The sequence below is a fragment of the Physella acuta genome, unplaced genomic scaffold (assembly GCF_028476545.2).
Source record: "Physella acuta isolate Inbredline_101_S28 unplaced genomic scaffold, ASM2847654v3 ptg000598l, whole genome shotgun sequence".
Lineage (NCBI taxonomy): Eukaryota > Metazoa > Mollusca > Gastropoda > Physidae > Physella > Physella acuta.
In genome coordinates this window covers 60,001-78,018 of record NW_026732117.1, presented here as the reverse complement: position 1 = coordinate 78,018, position 18,018 = coordinate 60,001, and the positions used below count along the sequence as shown (strand labels likewise).

Genomic DNA, 18,018 nt, shown 5'->3' with positions numbered 1-18,018 from the left:
AAGTAACTTCTTTAAACCATCTTGGGAACACACAGTCCATTTACGCCTTGAAGTCGTGTAGGACCGGTGTAGGGCCGGTGTGGGTTACTACTTCACAGAAAGCACTGGATGGTTGCCAACGTTTGAAAACTTGGACACATGATTACGGACGCCTACTTTCCCCCACCTCCTCCAAATTATGTAACCACCTACCAGGTTAGAAAGAAAGTACACGAAGGTATTTGCTGTACCTGGTGCATTCTAGGTTGTAAAGTGGGCGTCAACAGGTACCCGAAAACGAATTCTGTAAATGTTTTGAAACCGGCCAAATAAGACTCCCCACCCCCCCCCCCCCCCTCCCACCCCAACCCATCGATCAGATCCAGGAGTCAGGTCGAAAATATTTTTCTTTCAGGACCAGTTTCATAAAGCCTGGTCTCAATGCCCGAGTGTCGCTAGCTTACCTCTACACCGGTCTCCTCTAGAAGGACAGTGTACCTGGTAAATCAAGCATGACGTAAGAGACATTTACAGCTTTACGTCGAGGCAATATGTGCTCTATATTAGACTGACATACGCTTTACATCAGGGTTTCAAAGGATGTACATCATGGCGTCACATTAGGGAGTCATAAGTAGGACAACTTAAATACTTTGCGTCAGGGCGTCTATTCTTACATTTGAGCTTTGAACTATCAAGGCACCAAAGAACTGTTGTTTTTAAATATATGCAGTTTATTCTTTTATATATATATATATATATATATATATATATATATATATATATATATATATATATATATATATATACACTTATATATGTATATATAGATAATATATATGTGTGTGTGTTTGTGTGTTTGTGCGTGTGTGTTTGCGTGTGTGTATGAACGTACATTTATCTCTGCCCTGAAGGAATTCCATCGGTCCAACGGAGACGCTATTTCTGGTTGATGAATCTAGCTCAGGGCATTCATTAGGCTTGGGTTAAAAATAGTGCAGTAATTTCTATGGATGATATTAGTTGTATTGAAAACGGTGCGGCACATATAAAAACTCGGTTGAAAAAATAAACGTAGCCATTGTGGCCTTGTTTATCCTTGTAAACAACGTCACGTGGTCTTGTTACATTTGCATACTTAACACATGGTTGGGTACATTCGCAGATCAATATTGGCGGCAGGGGCAAAGAAATCATCTTTTGGGGTTTGTTGTGGTTTGTGGGGCGACGGTCACGTGACTCTAATCGAAAGTGAAAGGGAATGTAAAGGGAATGTAAAGGGAATGTAAAGGGAATGTGGAATCTAGTGCATAGCTCTGGAAGTACTAGGTTCGGATCCGTCCTAGATTTTCTGTTGACGTGTTGACAGTCGGTGCAATAACACACCCGCTGTGATACGGGCGCTACCGTGCTGATGGTCAACGAAATTAAATGGGCAACAAAATTAAATGGGCAACAAAATTAAATGGGCAACAAAATTAAATGGTCAACAAAATTAAAAGGGCAACAAAATTAAATGGGCAACAAAATTAAAAGGGCAACAAAATTAAATGGGCAACAAAATTAAATGGTCAACAAAATTAAATTGACAACAAAATTAAATGGAAAACAAAAGTACACACCTATTGTGTTTCAGTCGCTACCATGTCAAATAACTGACTAACTTGTCACCAACTAGGCTAACTACCCCACCCACCAATCCCTTCGTGTAGTATCGCTAATCCTAACGCTGTCTTGCTTTAAAACTCGATTAAGCTATCACTTAGATAAACCCTAACTTAAACGAAAAAGTCAGTGTCCAAAATGTTTTGTTAAAGATTCGTTTAATTTTTATTTAAAAAAAGGATTCCTAAATGTGTCTGATAATTCTAACAATAATTTGTGTGAGGAAGGAGGGAAAGTTAACAAAAATAAGGAAAGATTATGTTAGAATGGACGAACATTTTGAAATACAACCGTTTAGTGCATCTTGTCATTTTCTGTATATTTGTGACGTACGTATTATTACAGAGCCTAAAAAAGATGCTAAATTTGTATTGAACGTGTTTGAAGGTGTTTGCCTATCTTATTCGAAAGCAATTATTGTTGAGGGTAAAAACAGCTTTAATGGCTGAAGTTAAACAAGACAAATGTCAGCTACGTCCATGTCCAGTTTTTAAAAAGGGAAATGTCAGTCTATAAATAGCAACCGAAGGGTGTTATGGGTAAGATTCACCAGTTTGGAAAGCGGCTGTAGGTAATAATTCAAAAAGTTGAGAAGTTTGAATGGGTTGTAATTTCACAGCTATTACTTTTGATGTTGGTAAAAAGATTGTTATTAGAATTGTACAGCACGAACTAAAAAGCGATTTCGTGATAAGGTGCGATAAAACTATATCAGGCTGAAGAATAATTGGATTAGATGGTAGTTTAAGTTCGGTAAATGGTTGAATTACAAGGCAATATTTTTAGCTTTAGCAGTTCAAAACGTACGTGATTTTTTTTTAAAATTTAATACTGTGTTTATTCATCAATCGGCTATTTAGACCAATTGTCGATCATAACAAAACGTATTGTAGATAGGAGTTGCCTGGGTTTGAACCTACAATTTATGCGAACGTTCATTAATCAAGACGGTGCGTCTAACGACTTTACCCTACCTGATCAATCTAAGTGATATCACAGTCCTACTAGACTGTGACATCTTTTACAGCCACATCAAGCAACCACATCACTACCACATCAAACAACCACATCATTGCTACATCAAACAACCACATCATTGCTACATCAAACAACCACATCATTGCTACATCAAACAACCACATCATTGCTACATCAAACAACCACATCATTGCTACATCAAACAACCACATCATTGCTACATCAAACAACCACATCATTGCTACATCAAACAACCACATCATTGCCACATCAAGCAACCACATCATTGCTACATCAAACAACCACATCCCAGCCACATCAAACAACCACATCATTGCTACATCAAACAACCACATCATTGCCACATCAAGCAACCACATCATTGCTACATCAAACAACCACATCCCAGCCACATCAAGCAACCACATCAAACAATCACACACAGCCACATTAGGTAATCACATCACAGCTACATCAAACAACCACATCACAGCCACACCAAACAACCACATCATAGCCACATCACAGCCACATCCCAGCCACATCAAACAAACAAATCATTGCCACATCAAGGAACCACATCATTTCCCATATCAAGCAACCACATCCCAGCCACATCAAGCAACGACATCATTGCCACATCAAGCAACCACATCCCAGCCACATCAAACAACCACATCCCAGCCACATCAAACAACCACATCCCAGCCACATCAAACAACCACATCCCAGCCACATCAAACAACCACATCAAGTAATCATATCATAGCCACATCAAACGCAGCAACCACATCCCATCCCTGATGAAACCGTCTAGTCCACAAAGAAATTGTGATTGCTCTAACACGCCCAATTATGGACCTGGCCCAGACATTATGTAGCATTCGTGTACCTGTAATGACGGCTGATAAATACCAACAGTCAGAACCGTCCTTGACATTAGTCTCATTGTAGCAGACAAATAACAGGTAACGGCAAGCAATAAAGAGGTGGCAACACTGTACAATAGTCCATGACAACAGAAACCCATGGTTTGTTATTTGCTAATAAAACACATCCTACATTATTATTCCCATCATCCTCAGGTGCGGAGAGAAATATGGAATAATCATTTGTCAGCACAAGCAAGATAAAAATGTCATTTATTTGTTGTGTTATTATATTGCCGAGACTGCAACCAAAGCAAGATTCCCCCCCCCCCCCCCCCCACTACATCATCACCAAAACAACAACAGAAGATTCTAACTTAAAAACTTCCCTGCAACTGTCCGCATTTATCTCTGTTTTATACTGATTCACGAGGTTTCGCCTTATTTTTGTGTGTACAAACACCAGTAGCACTAGTTTTCCTTGTACTAGTTGGCAAAGTCTTCTCTGTGTGATGTAGATCTAGATCTAGTCATCATCAGTTGGAAATAATTTCTATCATACTTTTGGCAAAAAAAAAAAAAAAAACTCCATTACTGTCTCACTCTGCTATGATTGACTTGCTGTGGTTGACTGGCTGTTGTTGACTTGATTTGGTTGACTGGCTGTGGTTGACTTGATGTGGTTGACTGGCTGTGGTTGACTTGCTGTGGTTGACTTGCTGTGGTTGACTTGCTGTGGTTGACGTGTGGTTGACTTGCTGTGGTTGACTTGTTGTGGTTGACTGGCTGTGGTTGACTTGCTGTGGTTGACTTGCTGTGGTTGACTTGCTGTGGTTGACGTGTGGTTGACTTGCTGTGGTTGACGTGTGGTTGACTTGCTGTGGTTGACTTGTTGTGGTTGACTGGCTGTGGTTGACTTGCTGTGGTTGACTTGCTGTGGTTGACTTGCTGTGGTTGACGTGTGGTTGACTTGCTGTGGTTGACGTGTGGTTGACTTGCTGTGGTTGACTTGTTGTGGTTGACTGGCTGTGGTTGACTTGCTGTGGTTGACTTGCTGTGGTTGACTTGCTGTGGTTGACGTGTGGTTGACTTGCTGTGGTTGACGTGTGGTTGACTTGCTGTGGTTGACGTGTGGTTGACTTGCTGTGGTTGACTTGTTGTGGTTGACTTACTGTGGTTGACTGGCTGTGGTTGACTTGTTGTGGTTGGCTTGCTGTGGTTGACTTGTTGTGGTTGACTTGTTGTGGTTGACTTGCTGTGGTAGACTGGCTGTGGTTGACTTGCTGTGGTAGACTGGCTGTGGTTGACTTACTGTGTTTGCCTTGCTGTGGTTGACTTGTCTAAATCATACATCTGCAGCTGTGGCAAGGTTAAACCAAGAGAAGATTTATAGATCCATCTTCTGAAGACGCCTAACTTTTACTTTAAAAAGCGTAGTTCACAACTACCTAGTCAAGTAAAATTAATAACTTTGGACCAAGCTGTCCAGGCGCAGAAGTAGAGTTGATCCGTTTCTCTGACCTCGACATATTAAGTGTAGTGAGTTATAGGCTAAGTCGCTGTAGTGATTTCCCAATTACCTGGACTTACAAAGCTGAGACATTTTGAGTTACATCCGTAGATGTTATTTGTAGGTAAACTCAGGTCTAGATAGACGAAAAACTGAGATGAAGCTACAAAAATAATCACCTTAATACTCTTTAAGATAATGATATAAAACACGCAATATGTAACAATCTTAAGACTAGCTAAAGAAGTAAAACACGTCTTATGTAACAATCTTAAAACTAGCTAAAGAAATAAAACACGCCTTATATAACAATCTTAAAACAAGCTAAGGAAATAAAACACGCCTTATGTAACAATCGATTGCCATAGTCTAGGCCAGCCTGTCCTATAGTGACCATATTTTCGACAACGCCCTGCTTGTGTTTATATGAAGGGACGTCTTCGTTTTTGGGCGTTTGTGTTTGTACTAAAGTAACTAAATGTATGTTTTCGTGTTTGTACTAAAGTAACTAAATGTTTGTTTTCGTATTTGTACTAAAGTAACTAAATGTATGTTTTCGTGTTTGGGGCAATGGGGTGGGTTGTGCTGTTGCGGTTAGGATACAGGGTTGTCATGAAGTAATTTGTTCCCGGTATTCTGTGTACAAAAAAAAACACCTGTTAACTCCGTTGTTAACTCTATTGTTGAAAGAGATTCCCTCCAACAAAATTAAGTATTACGTGTAATATTGTGCCATGTAGGCCTTGTATCCAAATCGGAACAAGTAGTTTATCAACCGTTACATGTTGTCAACTTGTGCCATGGAGGCCGTGTTAAATCCAAATCGTAACAAGTTGTTTAGCAACCGTTACATGTTGAACCTCCCCTTAACACAGCTGGGCAATGTGCTGGCACTTCCGTCCACGAATAATTAAGTTAATTAGCATTTAATTATCAGCACTGTTCAGGAAAACGGTGCAGACAGTATAGAAAACTAAATCAACAACACTTGTTTTATTGAAGATGTGTATACAACATTTGTTTTACTGAAGATGTGTCAAATGATGAGCCGAATTGGGAAGGGGAGGTGTGGTCGTAGAATTTATCTTACAAGATGTTGGCTGAATAATTGTTTATACAACTGTGTGGCGCATGTGATTTATAATGTGGAAATATTAACAGTTGAAAAAAATAATTAGGAGTATAGTATAACGCTAGTTTAGAGTTACACAGATGATGTATCGGTCATTAAAACATCATGGGTTTTCAGATGAGATACATATATGGGTTGTCAGATGGGGGGGGGGATACATTCATTGGGTTGTCAGGTGTAGCAGGTGCATCCATGGGGTTGTCAGATAAGGGGGTTAAAGCCCCATTTCATAGGGTTGTCAGATGTGGGGTGGGTACATCTATGGGGTTGTCGGATAAAAGTTAGGAGTACATCCAACTTGAAAGTTTTTGTCAGGTGTGTGGGTAAAACCACATTTCCTAAGGGTGTAAGATGTGGGGGTGGGTACATCTATGGGGTTGTCAGATGAACGTGGAAGTACATCCTACTTTCATGTGGTTGTCAGGTGTGTGAGAAACCTCCACATTTCATGACTCTGTTGTGTTTTGTGTGTGGGGTAAATAGAGCCAGCACTCCCCCACAGTGAGTCACCAATTCAATCAATAAATCGATGATTCATTGCCCCCATTTATTTGATCTCCCCCACGATTCCTGCACTCGAGGAGAAAAATCGAGTGGCACAAGGCCGGACTTAAACGTTCTCAAGTCACTCTAAAGATCATACATGTCGCCAAATGTCACTCTAAAGATCATACATGTCGCCAAATGTCACTCTAAATATCATACATGTCACTCTAAAGATCATACATGTCGCCAAACGTCACTCTAAAGATCATACATGTCACTCTAAAGATCATGATGGCGCCAAATGTCACTCCAAAGATCATAGATGTCGCCAAATGTCACTCCAAAGATCATACATGTCGCCAAATGTCACTCTAAAGATCATGCATGTCGCCAAATGTCACTCTAAAGATCATACATCTAGCCAAATGTCACTCTAAAGATCATACATGTTGCCAAATGTTTTTCTACTTCACGGTAAAGATCATACATGTCGCAAAATGTTTCCTCATACCATTATAAAGGTCATACATGCCTCAAAATGTTGTACTAAAATCCTGCAAATTTCTTTTATACTGTCGACTTTTTGCTTTTGTTTGACGGACGACCATCACCTGACGGATGACCAACATTTGACGGACGACCAACATTTGACGGACGACAAACATTTGACGGACAACCAACATTTGACGGACAACCAACATCTGACGGACGACCAACATTTGACGGACGAACAACATTTGACGGACGACCAACATTTGACGGACGACCAACATTTGACGGACGACCAACATTTGACGGACAACCAACATTTAACGGACAACCAACATTAAACGCACGCTGTGTCTGGATTACACGTCGTCCTTGGCCTAATTAAATGAACCAATTACGCTCACGGGCAAGCTTCCAAAATTTCTCAAACCCAACACACGCGGGGCGCTGTGAAGACGATTGAGTTTCAGCACACACCTCCTGCCTGTACGGAAATCCCCGGATCTATATTTAAGCACTGCGCTAGGCGAGACTAAATGTCACCCATCTGTTCAATGTTTATCTACGATGCCTCCAGCTTCCGTATTTACATGTTTTAAATAACAAGGAAGAATTTAAGAAAGAAAAAATATGTCAAAAAACTTTTTTTGTTCACCGGAACCAGATATTTTCATGGCTATGCTGGGCATCTCATCCATGTTTAATGAACGCACAGGTATGCTAAATCGGCGCAGGCTACTAAAGTTAATTAGTTTAATCAGGCCCGGTAATTGAGTTTGTCTGCACAATTTTGGAATGGCGAACATGTTTTTGCTGGTTCTAATCGTGTTCACGTCTAGGGGGATGTGCGTAGAGGAGAGAGTATACGCACTCTGGCTGGGTACATACATTGTGGTAGAGTACACAGACTTTAAAGAAATACACACGCTGAGTAAGAGTACACACACTGTTGTAATGGACAGGAAAGTGTTGATGTTAACTTAACTACCTCAACACTCGGTGTGGGACGACTCGTGTACCGCCATACAGGTACTGCTACAAGCTGTACTGAAGAAATCGCTAGAAGGAAACTGTGATTGGACGATCACTGACCCAGGCCTAGGTCACGGAACATCAGTTTGGTCCCGTTAAGGTCCTCGTAAGAACTAAACAGGTCAGTGGTAACGACTGGCCAGTAACTAAGTGATCAGTTGTCTTAAGTTGACAGTTAAAGTGTCTGTTTCTGGTCTGTAAGTGGGTAGTTGTCTGGATGGTTTATGACTAGTCAGTTGTCCAAAGCTGACAGTTTAAAACCCTAGTGGTCGAAAAATAACAAGTGGGACCTACGTCTAAGTGATTTGCGACTGGTCAATCGGTCGAAAATTCTGTTGAAGAACAAGACTAACCTATTTAGTACTTAGTTGAAAGTAAAGTATATACTGTTATATTATAATCTAAACTGCCTACAGCTAATGTGGAATGTACAGACGCAATACATTGTTCTAATCTAGATTTCATATAGACAATACATTGTTCTAATCTAGATTCCATATAGACAATACATTGTTCTAATCTAGATTTCATATAGACAATACATTGATCTAATCTAGATTTCATATAGACACAGTACATTGTTCTAATCTAGATTTCCTATAGCTAATGTGGGCACCAAGCAAGATTTTTTTAAGTCAGCGATTCGAGGTGTTAATTGGTAGCGTGTTGGCACACTAATTAATCAAAAGCAGCCATCACGTAGGTAATTGTTAATCCTTAGGTTCTAGTGCGGAGATCAACTTTTCATCGCATCTCATTTTCCCCTACCGCTGTAATCGATGCTCCATTGGAGTCAACAGGAATGGCACATAATTAACATCGCAGTTATTTCCCCTTTTGAGTAGGCTAGAGTGATCGTTACTGATCTCATCTATGTAAGAGCTTTTCTGTGTCAGGTGGGTCTACTACAGAGGACTGCTGCTGCTATGTGGGTCGGTAATCAGCTAATTTATACACCTGACAAATGACTGAAATTGGTCGTTTTAATATTCGAACAAAAGTGCTGGGTTTTATTCGTAGGTCGTTCAAACGGAATAAGTAATTAGTAAGTAATCATTAACATAATATGAGGAGACATATTGTCAGGTCTGGTTGGTATGTGGCTGATGTAGTGTGTAGACAAGTGTATGACATTGAGGAGGGGTACTTCAGATTTCTGTTAGAATATGTTTGGACCATATCGAAATTATGTTTTAACGTTCCACTGCACTTTGGAAACGTAAAATTCCCTTTCAGATCTGTCGGCCTACGGGGCAGTTGAAATAAGTTCTTCTGTTTTTGTGGCCACGGCATATGGTCATAACTATGCTGCCTTTTCTATCTTTCTTACCAATCAGAGTTGGGTGGACTCGCGACTCTAGCCAGGGACTCGAACTCGAGACTTTCTGGTTTGCAGACAAATGCTCTACCATTCGACCACGCCGTCCCGTACACTGCACACAACCAAATGTCAAAATCCTAACTGTAACAGCGGTGCAATCAAAGAAAACAGGTGGCGACGAATGTACTGTCGAGTGTGATAACAAACAATTTGAGGGAAGAAAATATATAAGGGTAACAAATTGTTGAATGTATTATGTATTTAAAGTCTGTATTTCGTAAAGTTAGGTAAATCACCATAACAAGAGACTAGCTTGACAAAAAATAAATAAACTTATCAACTCCCAAACCTCACCCCTGTTTTGAAAAGAACACAAAATTCCTAACATTTTAGTCAACAGCTGTTCTGTAGCTTAAAAGGATACCTATATTACTAATATTTCTAGCTAAGACAATTCGTAACCCATCAAATGCTAATGAGTCTCGTGATCAGCCAGCCGGAACGAAAGGCTAACCAAGAACCAGAACGTCACTAGCAAAGGACAGGTGTGTTTCTATATGACATAAACAACACGGACAGGTGTGTCTCTACATGACATAAACAACACGGACAGGTGTGTCTCTACATGACATAAACAACACGGACAGGTGTGTTTCTATATGACATAAACAACACGGACAGGTGTGTCTCTACATGACATAAACAACACGGACAGGTGTGTTTCTATATGACATAAACAACACGGATAGGTGTGTTTCTATATGACATAAACAACACGGACAGGTGTGTCTCTACATGACATAAACAACACGGACAGGTGTGTTTCTACATGACATAAACAACACGGACAGGTGTGTTTCTATATGACATAAACAACACGGACAGGTGTGTTTCTATATGACATAAACAACACGGACAGGTGTGTTTCTATATGACATAAACAACACGGACAGGTGTGTCTCTACATGACATAAACAACACGGACAGGTGTGTTTCTACATGACATAAACAACACGGACAGGTGTGTTTCTACATGACATAAACCACACGGACAGGTGTGTTTCTATATGACATAAACAACACGGACAGGTGTGTTTCTATATGACATAAACAACACGGACAGGTATGTTTCTATATGACATAAACAACACGGATAGGTGTTTCTATATGACATAAACAACACGGACAGGTATGTTTCTATATGACATAAACAACACGGACAGGTGTGTTTCTATATGACATAAACAACACAGACAGGTGTGTTTCTACATGACATAAACAACACGGACAGGTGTGTTTCTATATGACGTAAACAACACGGACAGGTGTGTTTCTACATGACATAAACAACACGGACAGGTGTGTTTCTATATGACATAAACAACAGGGACAAGTTGATACCGTTGCTGGCAGTCTAGCAGACGTTACAAGAACTGCCGTACCCCACACGTCTTGTGATAGGACCGATCGTCTGCATTTCTCAATAGGGGAAGGGGGAGTTGAACTAGCCAGATTTTATTTTTTTTACATCGACACGACCGTTTAATTATGAATTAGCGCAATTGGTTGGGTAACTGTAATAATACAGAACTAACAGCCAGCCTTTCGCCATGGGTTGCTTTCAGTAAACATTGTGACCATGGTGAATGTGGGAGTGAAGGTTAAACTCTTGTCGCTGGTAAATCATCGATGGTGAATATATGGGGGTAAAGATATAACTATCGACACTGAGAAATCACCGCTGGTCGAAGGTCAACACTTTACACCTGAGCTGCGGCGATCACGCTTGGTTGAACAGCTCGTCTAACTTTAATTGCTTAGAGAATTCTTCGGTCTGTTACTTGTGTACAGTTATTGCGTCTGATATTCTGGGCATTGAAAATATCCTGATTTATGACAAGTTTACCGTAATTCAACCAATACAAAATGTAAAAAAAAAAATTCTATATTCTATTTTTTTTTCAGATTACCCCTTCCTTTATTTATTCCAGGGGAAAAAAAGAAAATGTTGCTTTACTAAACACGATATTTTGAACCGCTCTAGAAAGAAAATGAGTAGGTCCTAGGTGGTGGGGGTGTTAGTTTCTGGGAGATCCAGAGGTTGTGTTGACCGTTCTACGTCAGGTAACGTTGGTAACTGTAACAACGCGAAACTGGTTCATTAATCTTTTAAACAGGTAAACAACTTTTCTCCCGGAAATAGTTTGGTGGGTCATTATTTCCTGGATCTTAGCGTCAACAACACCGTCTAAATTAGAACAGTCACTGGACATAGGTAGGACATTATTTCCTGGATCGTAAACGTCAGCAACACCGTTTCAATTAATGAAGTCAACTGACTCATAAATGGAAAAAATTCCTGAATCTTAAGAATCAACATCGTCTAAATTATGCAGTTACCACCTTGCATAATGGAGTCACAACAAATAAGTAAATCAAACACAGTATACAGTCATCTCTATTTTAACGTAAACTACAACAGTGCAAGAAAATGTAGCTAACGTGTGTAGAGTGTCTTGGTTTGTTGGTTTGTTGCAAAGATAAGTGGTTCTGGGGTTGTATGTTTTTATCACCTATAATGGAGGGGGCGATATAATAAATGCGAAAAAGTGTAGGATGTTTTCTGTGTTTGAAGTCTGCAGTTCCATAAAGTTAAATCAGTTGTAAGGACAGGTGAACAGTAGAATTTTATACAGGAAAGATGGACCTGTCCTGGGGCAGCAAACAGGCTAAATTTTGAACCCAAGTGACCGGTCAAGCGTTGTGAGGGAAGCGGTCAAACTTTGGTCAGACATGTATCCTGAGGCAAGTGCGACGATGCCTCATCTACGACGACACCTAGTATGTGTACTTTGCTGCACTAAACACACTCAACTGTTGCTGACATTGTGACCCCAGGTCAAATAAATAACCTCTCTGGTTGTTTTAGAGCCTTCCTATGTTTGTATGTGTGTGTGTGTGTGTGTGTGTGTGGGCGGGAGGGGGGGGGTTAAATTTTGGATTGTACCATCCATCACCACGCCAGCCATCACGCCAGTCACCACACCAGCCACAACGCCAGTCACTAGTCATCCACCTCCTCATCACACCAGTCATCCAAAGAATGTAAAAAGACAAGATGTAGAATGACGCGGTGGATTGTTGTGGAGGTGTAAAGACAACAAGATGTGTTGAGTCACACATTGATGGAGAGGGGTGTAGAGACAGCCAGAACTGTTTAACACATCACAGACTACGTACGTGCTCAGCTCGCGACCGATTCGGTCTAAGTACCGAAACAATGATTTGCATTACTAATTAAGTAATAGATAGTAATGTATTCAACGCCAAGAATCTTCCGAACACGTCTTATGATAAAACGTAGATAGATGTGACTGTTAGAGGACGTGTTTGACACAGGGTAAAACATCGATTGCTGGGTGGAGGTGTGGTGTCCTATCTTACACACAAGATCAGAAAAATATGTTGTCGCCCCAGACACACTATAAACTCGGCTGCACTGTATCCTGTTGTAACCTTTCATAGCGGAGGTATCGATATCAAAGTATAAGAAAGAGAGAAAGGACTTGCGCTAAATGAAACGTATTGATAAATAAAGGGGGAAGGTGGTGATTTGTGTTAAATGACACAAAGTCAATTTAAATATTTTAAATATTTAGTTTGTTCTTAATGTGTATTTTAAGCTTTGAGGCTTTTTGACAGAAAGAAATGTTTTAAACATTAATGAGTTATTAATTTAAATTAATGAAGTTCTCCCACTCGCTAGACTAAAAGACAGGTGTTCGAAAGCTGCTTATGTTATCACATGATGGTCTTGATCTACCCCCCACCCTCCCCACCCAAGTGGCCCAGTCATCAGTGTCAAAACGTTAACGACAGTCCTTGCGACAGTCCCTGGTTCTGTACAGTTGGGTTTGTATTCATGTGTGAGAAGTGTGTAAGAAGTAGCAGAATAGTTCGCCCTCTATCAACAGTGTACATACTAACAGAACCCTCTATCAACAGTGTACATACTAACAGAACCATCTGCCCTCTATCAACAGTGTACATACTAACAGAACCCTCTATCAACAGTGTACATACTAACAGAACCCTCTGCCCTCTATCAACAGTGTACATACTAACAGAACCATCTGCCCTCTATCAACAGTGTACATACTAACAGAAACCTCTGCCCTCTATCAACAGTGTATATACTAACAGAACTATCTATCAACAGTGTACATACTAACAGATCCCTCTATCAACAGTGTACATACTAACAGAACCCTCTGTCCTCTCTCAACAGTGTACATACTAACAGAACCCTCTGCCCTCTATCAACAGTGTACATACTAACAGATCCCTCTATCAACAGTGTACATACTAGCAGAACCCTCTATCAACAGTGTACATACTAACAGAACCCTCTATCAACAGTGTACATACTAACAGAACCCTCTGTCCTCTCTCAACAGTGTACATACTAACAGAACCCTCTGCCCTCTATCAACAGTGTACATACTAACAGATCCCTCTATCAACAGTGTACATACTAGCAGAACCCTCTATCAACAGTGTACATACTAGCAGAACCCTCTATCAACAGTGTACATACTAACAGAACCATCTGCCCTCTATCAACAGTGTACATACTACCAGAACCCTCTGCCCTCTATCAACAGTGTACATACTAACAGACCCTCTATCAACAGTGTACATACTAATAGACCCTCTGCCCTGTATCAACAGTGTACATACTAACAGAACCCTCTGCCCTCAATCAACAGTGTACATACTAGCAGAACCCTTCGGCCTTCTATCAACAGTGTACATACTAACAGAACCCTTTGCCCTCAATCAACAGTGTACATACTAACAGAATCATCTGCCCTCTATCAACAGTGTACATACTAACAGAATCTTCCTCCTATCAACACAAAGTGTACATACTTGCAGAACCCTCCCCCCACCCTCCACACACACACCCTCTGTCAACATTGTGTACACAGTAGCAAAACCTTCCCCCTACCAACACAGATTTGTGTACATAAGTTACATTCTTGCAGAACCCCACCCCCCTCCTATCCCAACACAGTGTACACACTCTCCCCTCTCCCACCACACTTGATAAGTTACTGTAACAAAGTAAAATCAAAGGAGCGGGTCTCGTTTTATGTTTGGCTAGACTGGTAGTAGACATTTGAAAACTGAATAGATGAAATGAAACAGTAATAGACCTATGAATTCGGTTTTCCTGAAAAATTAAAAATAACGTATAATGCTTATTTGTTCTCCAATACAATCGTGGAGGTGTATTTTCATGGGACCAGAAACTATATAACTCTTCATGTTGTTGTTTTGTTGTTGTTGTTTTGTTATATCAACCACTCTAAACCCATTTACCATAAATGAGAGTTCGAATTAACAATAAGTAGAAATGTTTTAATTTCATTATTTTATGATTCAACAAACCGTTGTGCTTTAAAACGGGTGTAGTTTATGCGTTAACCTGTCTAGTTGATTTAATAGGGGGGGGGGGGGGGTAGAGCTGGGGGAGGGGGTAAAGAGCTTAAGGGCTTGTATTCAGATAAACCTGAAAATAACATGCAAGAAGCAATTGACGAAGAAATGCGGTTAACGGTCATTGTGCTGGTCGCTACAACAGGTTGTCTTGAACTAAACTTTAGACACTTTAGACTAGACAGTTAAGTCACCAGACAGTTTAGTCATCAGACAATTTAGTCACCAGTTTCTTCACCAGACAGTTTAGTTACCAGAAGGTTTAGTAATCAACTTAGTCACCATACATTTTAGTCATGAGACAGTTTAGTCATGAGACAGTTTAGTCACCCGACCGTTTAGTCACCAGTTTAGTCAGCATACAGTTTAGTCGGCAGACAGTTTAGTCCCCAGTCTACCGCCCCCACGAACGAAATGGAACGTAGATAGAAAATATGCACTTTTAACAGTGCCCCCCCCCCAGAAAATTTTAGTCTGCCCCCCCCCCCACCACCCCCGGGAGAAGAAAATAGTGTGGAAGAAATACTATTCTAGATCTAGACAGTATACTCTTTCTAGTATGATCTAGGTTATATGTTCTAGCCTCCCCCCCCCCCCCCCCCCCCGTCTTTGTTTCCCAATACACAGTATCGCGACATCAAAATAACCCTAACCTTAATCCAAAGCACGTGGTGGCATGACTAAGACAATAACAACACTAAACAACAGGACGTAGACTGACACGTGACTTCTAAAAATAGCCTGGAGGTCCCATTCCCTCCTGTTACTTCATTGCGTAATCCGAATTCTTATTATCTAACTAACCGCCCCCACCCCTGTTATAAGTGTACACAAAGCCAGCTATGTTTGATATTTTAAAATGTTTTAACTATTAACTTTCTACAGCTGTGGTCGCGGTTTTAACATAATCGGTTTTGTGTTTGACAGAGGAAAAATAGTTCAAAACAAAAAATGTTATTTAATAAAATTCGCGTTACCTTAACTGAGCTTATTTATTTTGAAGCGTTGATTCGTAATTAATAATCAGCGTTGTTTAATAAATCACATTTTAAAAAGGGTGCTAATTTCATCACAAACATATTATTGTTCAAAACGTTTGTTAATTTTAATGATAATAAAATAATATCTGAACGTGATGTCTGGACATTACTTAAGATACCAGTGGCCACATATGATTAATCGCTAAAACACCATGACCTTGGTGACCTTTAGTGACCCATTTCCCGCGGTTAAAACACGGCCGGACAACAACAAAGAGACGGCGCAGAAGGTGAGTTAGTCAGACACGAGCTCCCGCGCTGGCTGACCATACGGGGAACTAATGATTGTTGCTAAAAATAGATTGGTGTCACGTCTTTTTTATTTTACTCATCCCCCGTGCAGGGAGGCTTTGGGGTGGGGAGGGTGTTCCCGTGAGAGTATTTTGTTTTTATCATAACTTACCCGCTTCCTCGTGATGTGGGGCTCGACTGCCGACCGATTTCGTCATGGCTGCTAAATCCGAGCACAGATCGAGAGAGAAAATATAACCAAGGTTTAAGAGTACTCTAAGTGTAGAGAAAAACGTGTACGGCTGTTCGTAGTACAAGCAGACGTCTCCCTTGTTACTACACTGTTGGTGTTGCTAGCACGGCGGTGCCTCCATTTTAATTTTTTGTATCAGAAAACAAACGGTTGTAGACGTCCTCAGATGTAACCGTCAACGTTGGAGAAACACATGTCAGTGTTGTTTTCTGGGTACACGACGCGACTTGTTTATAAGACAGCTGTGTTCACGGTGTGCTCTGTGTCGCGAGTAAACTGCGATTGTGAATGGCGCGGGCTTCCCGGCTAGGCGAGGAAAGGGAGGCAAGCGTTTAGTTCGCGCCGACAAGAGAAGAGTGAGAGCAGGGGCAGCGAATGGAAGGAGACAGTGAAACACAAGGGGGTGGGTGGTGAAGGGGGGGATTCTATTGGGTTATTTTTTAACACTCCCGCCATCCGCGCGTGGGTGGAGCACTGGTTCTTATTGAGAACTGTTTTCCTTTTTTTTTTAACGTTACGATAACATCGATCAAAACCAGATTGTAGAAGAAGAAAAAAGTACGTTTTCCCCCTAATTGTCCGATTATTCATTATGATTTTTAAAATAACGATTGCGTCACCGTATTATGAAGCCAGGAGTCTGCACTCAATGACGCACAGACAGCAGAGCCCTCGCCTACTCCCACGTGTAAGAGCCCACAAGCATGACGTCACACATCCCGCACATACTCATTGTATTTGAATGAAACTAAATTACCGAACAATAGCCGTTCCCTCCTAGACCAGATGGTTAAATTTGATTTGAGCAGTTTCTTTTGGGTTGCATCTTTCCGGGGGAGCACGCCCCCCCCCCCCCCCCCTCAACATGAGCACCCCACCGATCCCAGACAAAAAAAAAGAGAAAATGTACATTTTATAAATTTATGGAAAATATACCGTATAACAGGTGTCCAACACTGGACATTCAAATGAGGTCGTCAGTAAACGACCTTACATCTCTAAAGAAAGGGACAGAGGGAGGGGTAAATGACCTCACACCTCTAAAATAAAGTTAACCGAACGAAATGGAATTTATATAGAAAATATTTACTTTTAACAGTGTCCGCCGCCCCCCCCCCCCCCCCCGAAAATATTAAGTCGCCCCCCCCCCCCCTCCCGGGAGAAATAAGTCTGGATGTGGAAGAAACACTGGTCGAACGTGACCATGTGAACTGAGCTGGACGATGGTCATTATTTTGACCCATTTGAAAAAAATCGAGAAAATTGGAGTGGCATAATTTTATCGGCGAGGGGGTGATCAATGTTTCTGTCAGGCTTCTTTGGGGGGAGGGGAAGAAACTAGCCGCCCCCGCCACCGAGGCAAGCCTACCGCCCCAATTTACATAATATATATATATTTTTACAAGTGCCCCCCTCCCCTCGAGATGAAAGTCTGAAATAAACACTAGGGGTGATGGTCTGATCTTTCTTGACCAGTTTCTTCCAGGCATCTCTTCGGGGGGGGGGGGGGCGAAAAAATTCTACCGCCCCC

The 18,018-nt window shown here is 41.0% G+C and overlaps 1 protein-coding gene across 3 annotated transcripts in view; it reads right to left on the bottom strand.

Annotated features, from left to right (window-relative positions):
- Positions 1-16,797, bottom strand: part of LOC131947539 (polyamine-transporting ATPase 13A3) — a 59,764-nt gene extending 42,967 nt beyond the window's left edge. For 2 of the 3 annotated variants that reach the window (XM_059308786.1, XM_059308787.1), the window contains exon 1: positions 16,407-16,796. In XM_059308786.1, the coding sequence (XP_059164769.1) occupies positions 16,407-16,452 (46 nt within the window). In that variant the 5' untranslated portion in view covers positions 16,453-16,796. Of the gene's footprint in view, positions 1-16,406 lie in introns of all 3 variants that reach the window. The other variant, XM_059308789.1, reaches the window with a different exon arrangement.
- Between the last annotated feature and the right edge of the window lie 1,221 nt (positions 16,798-18,018).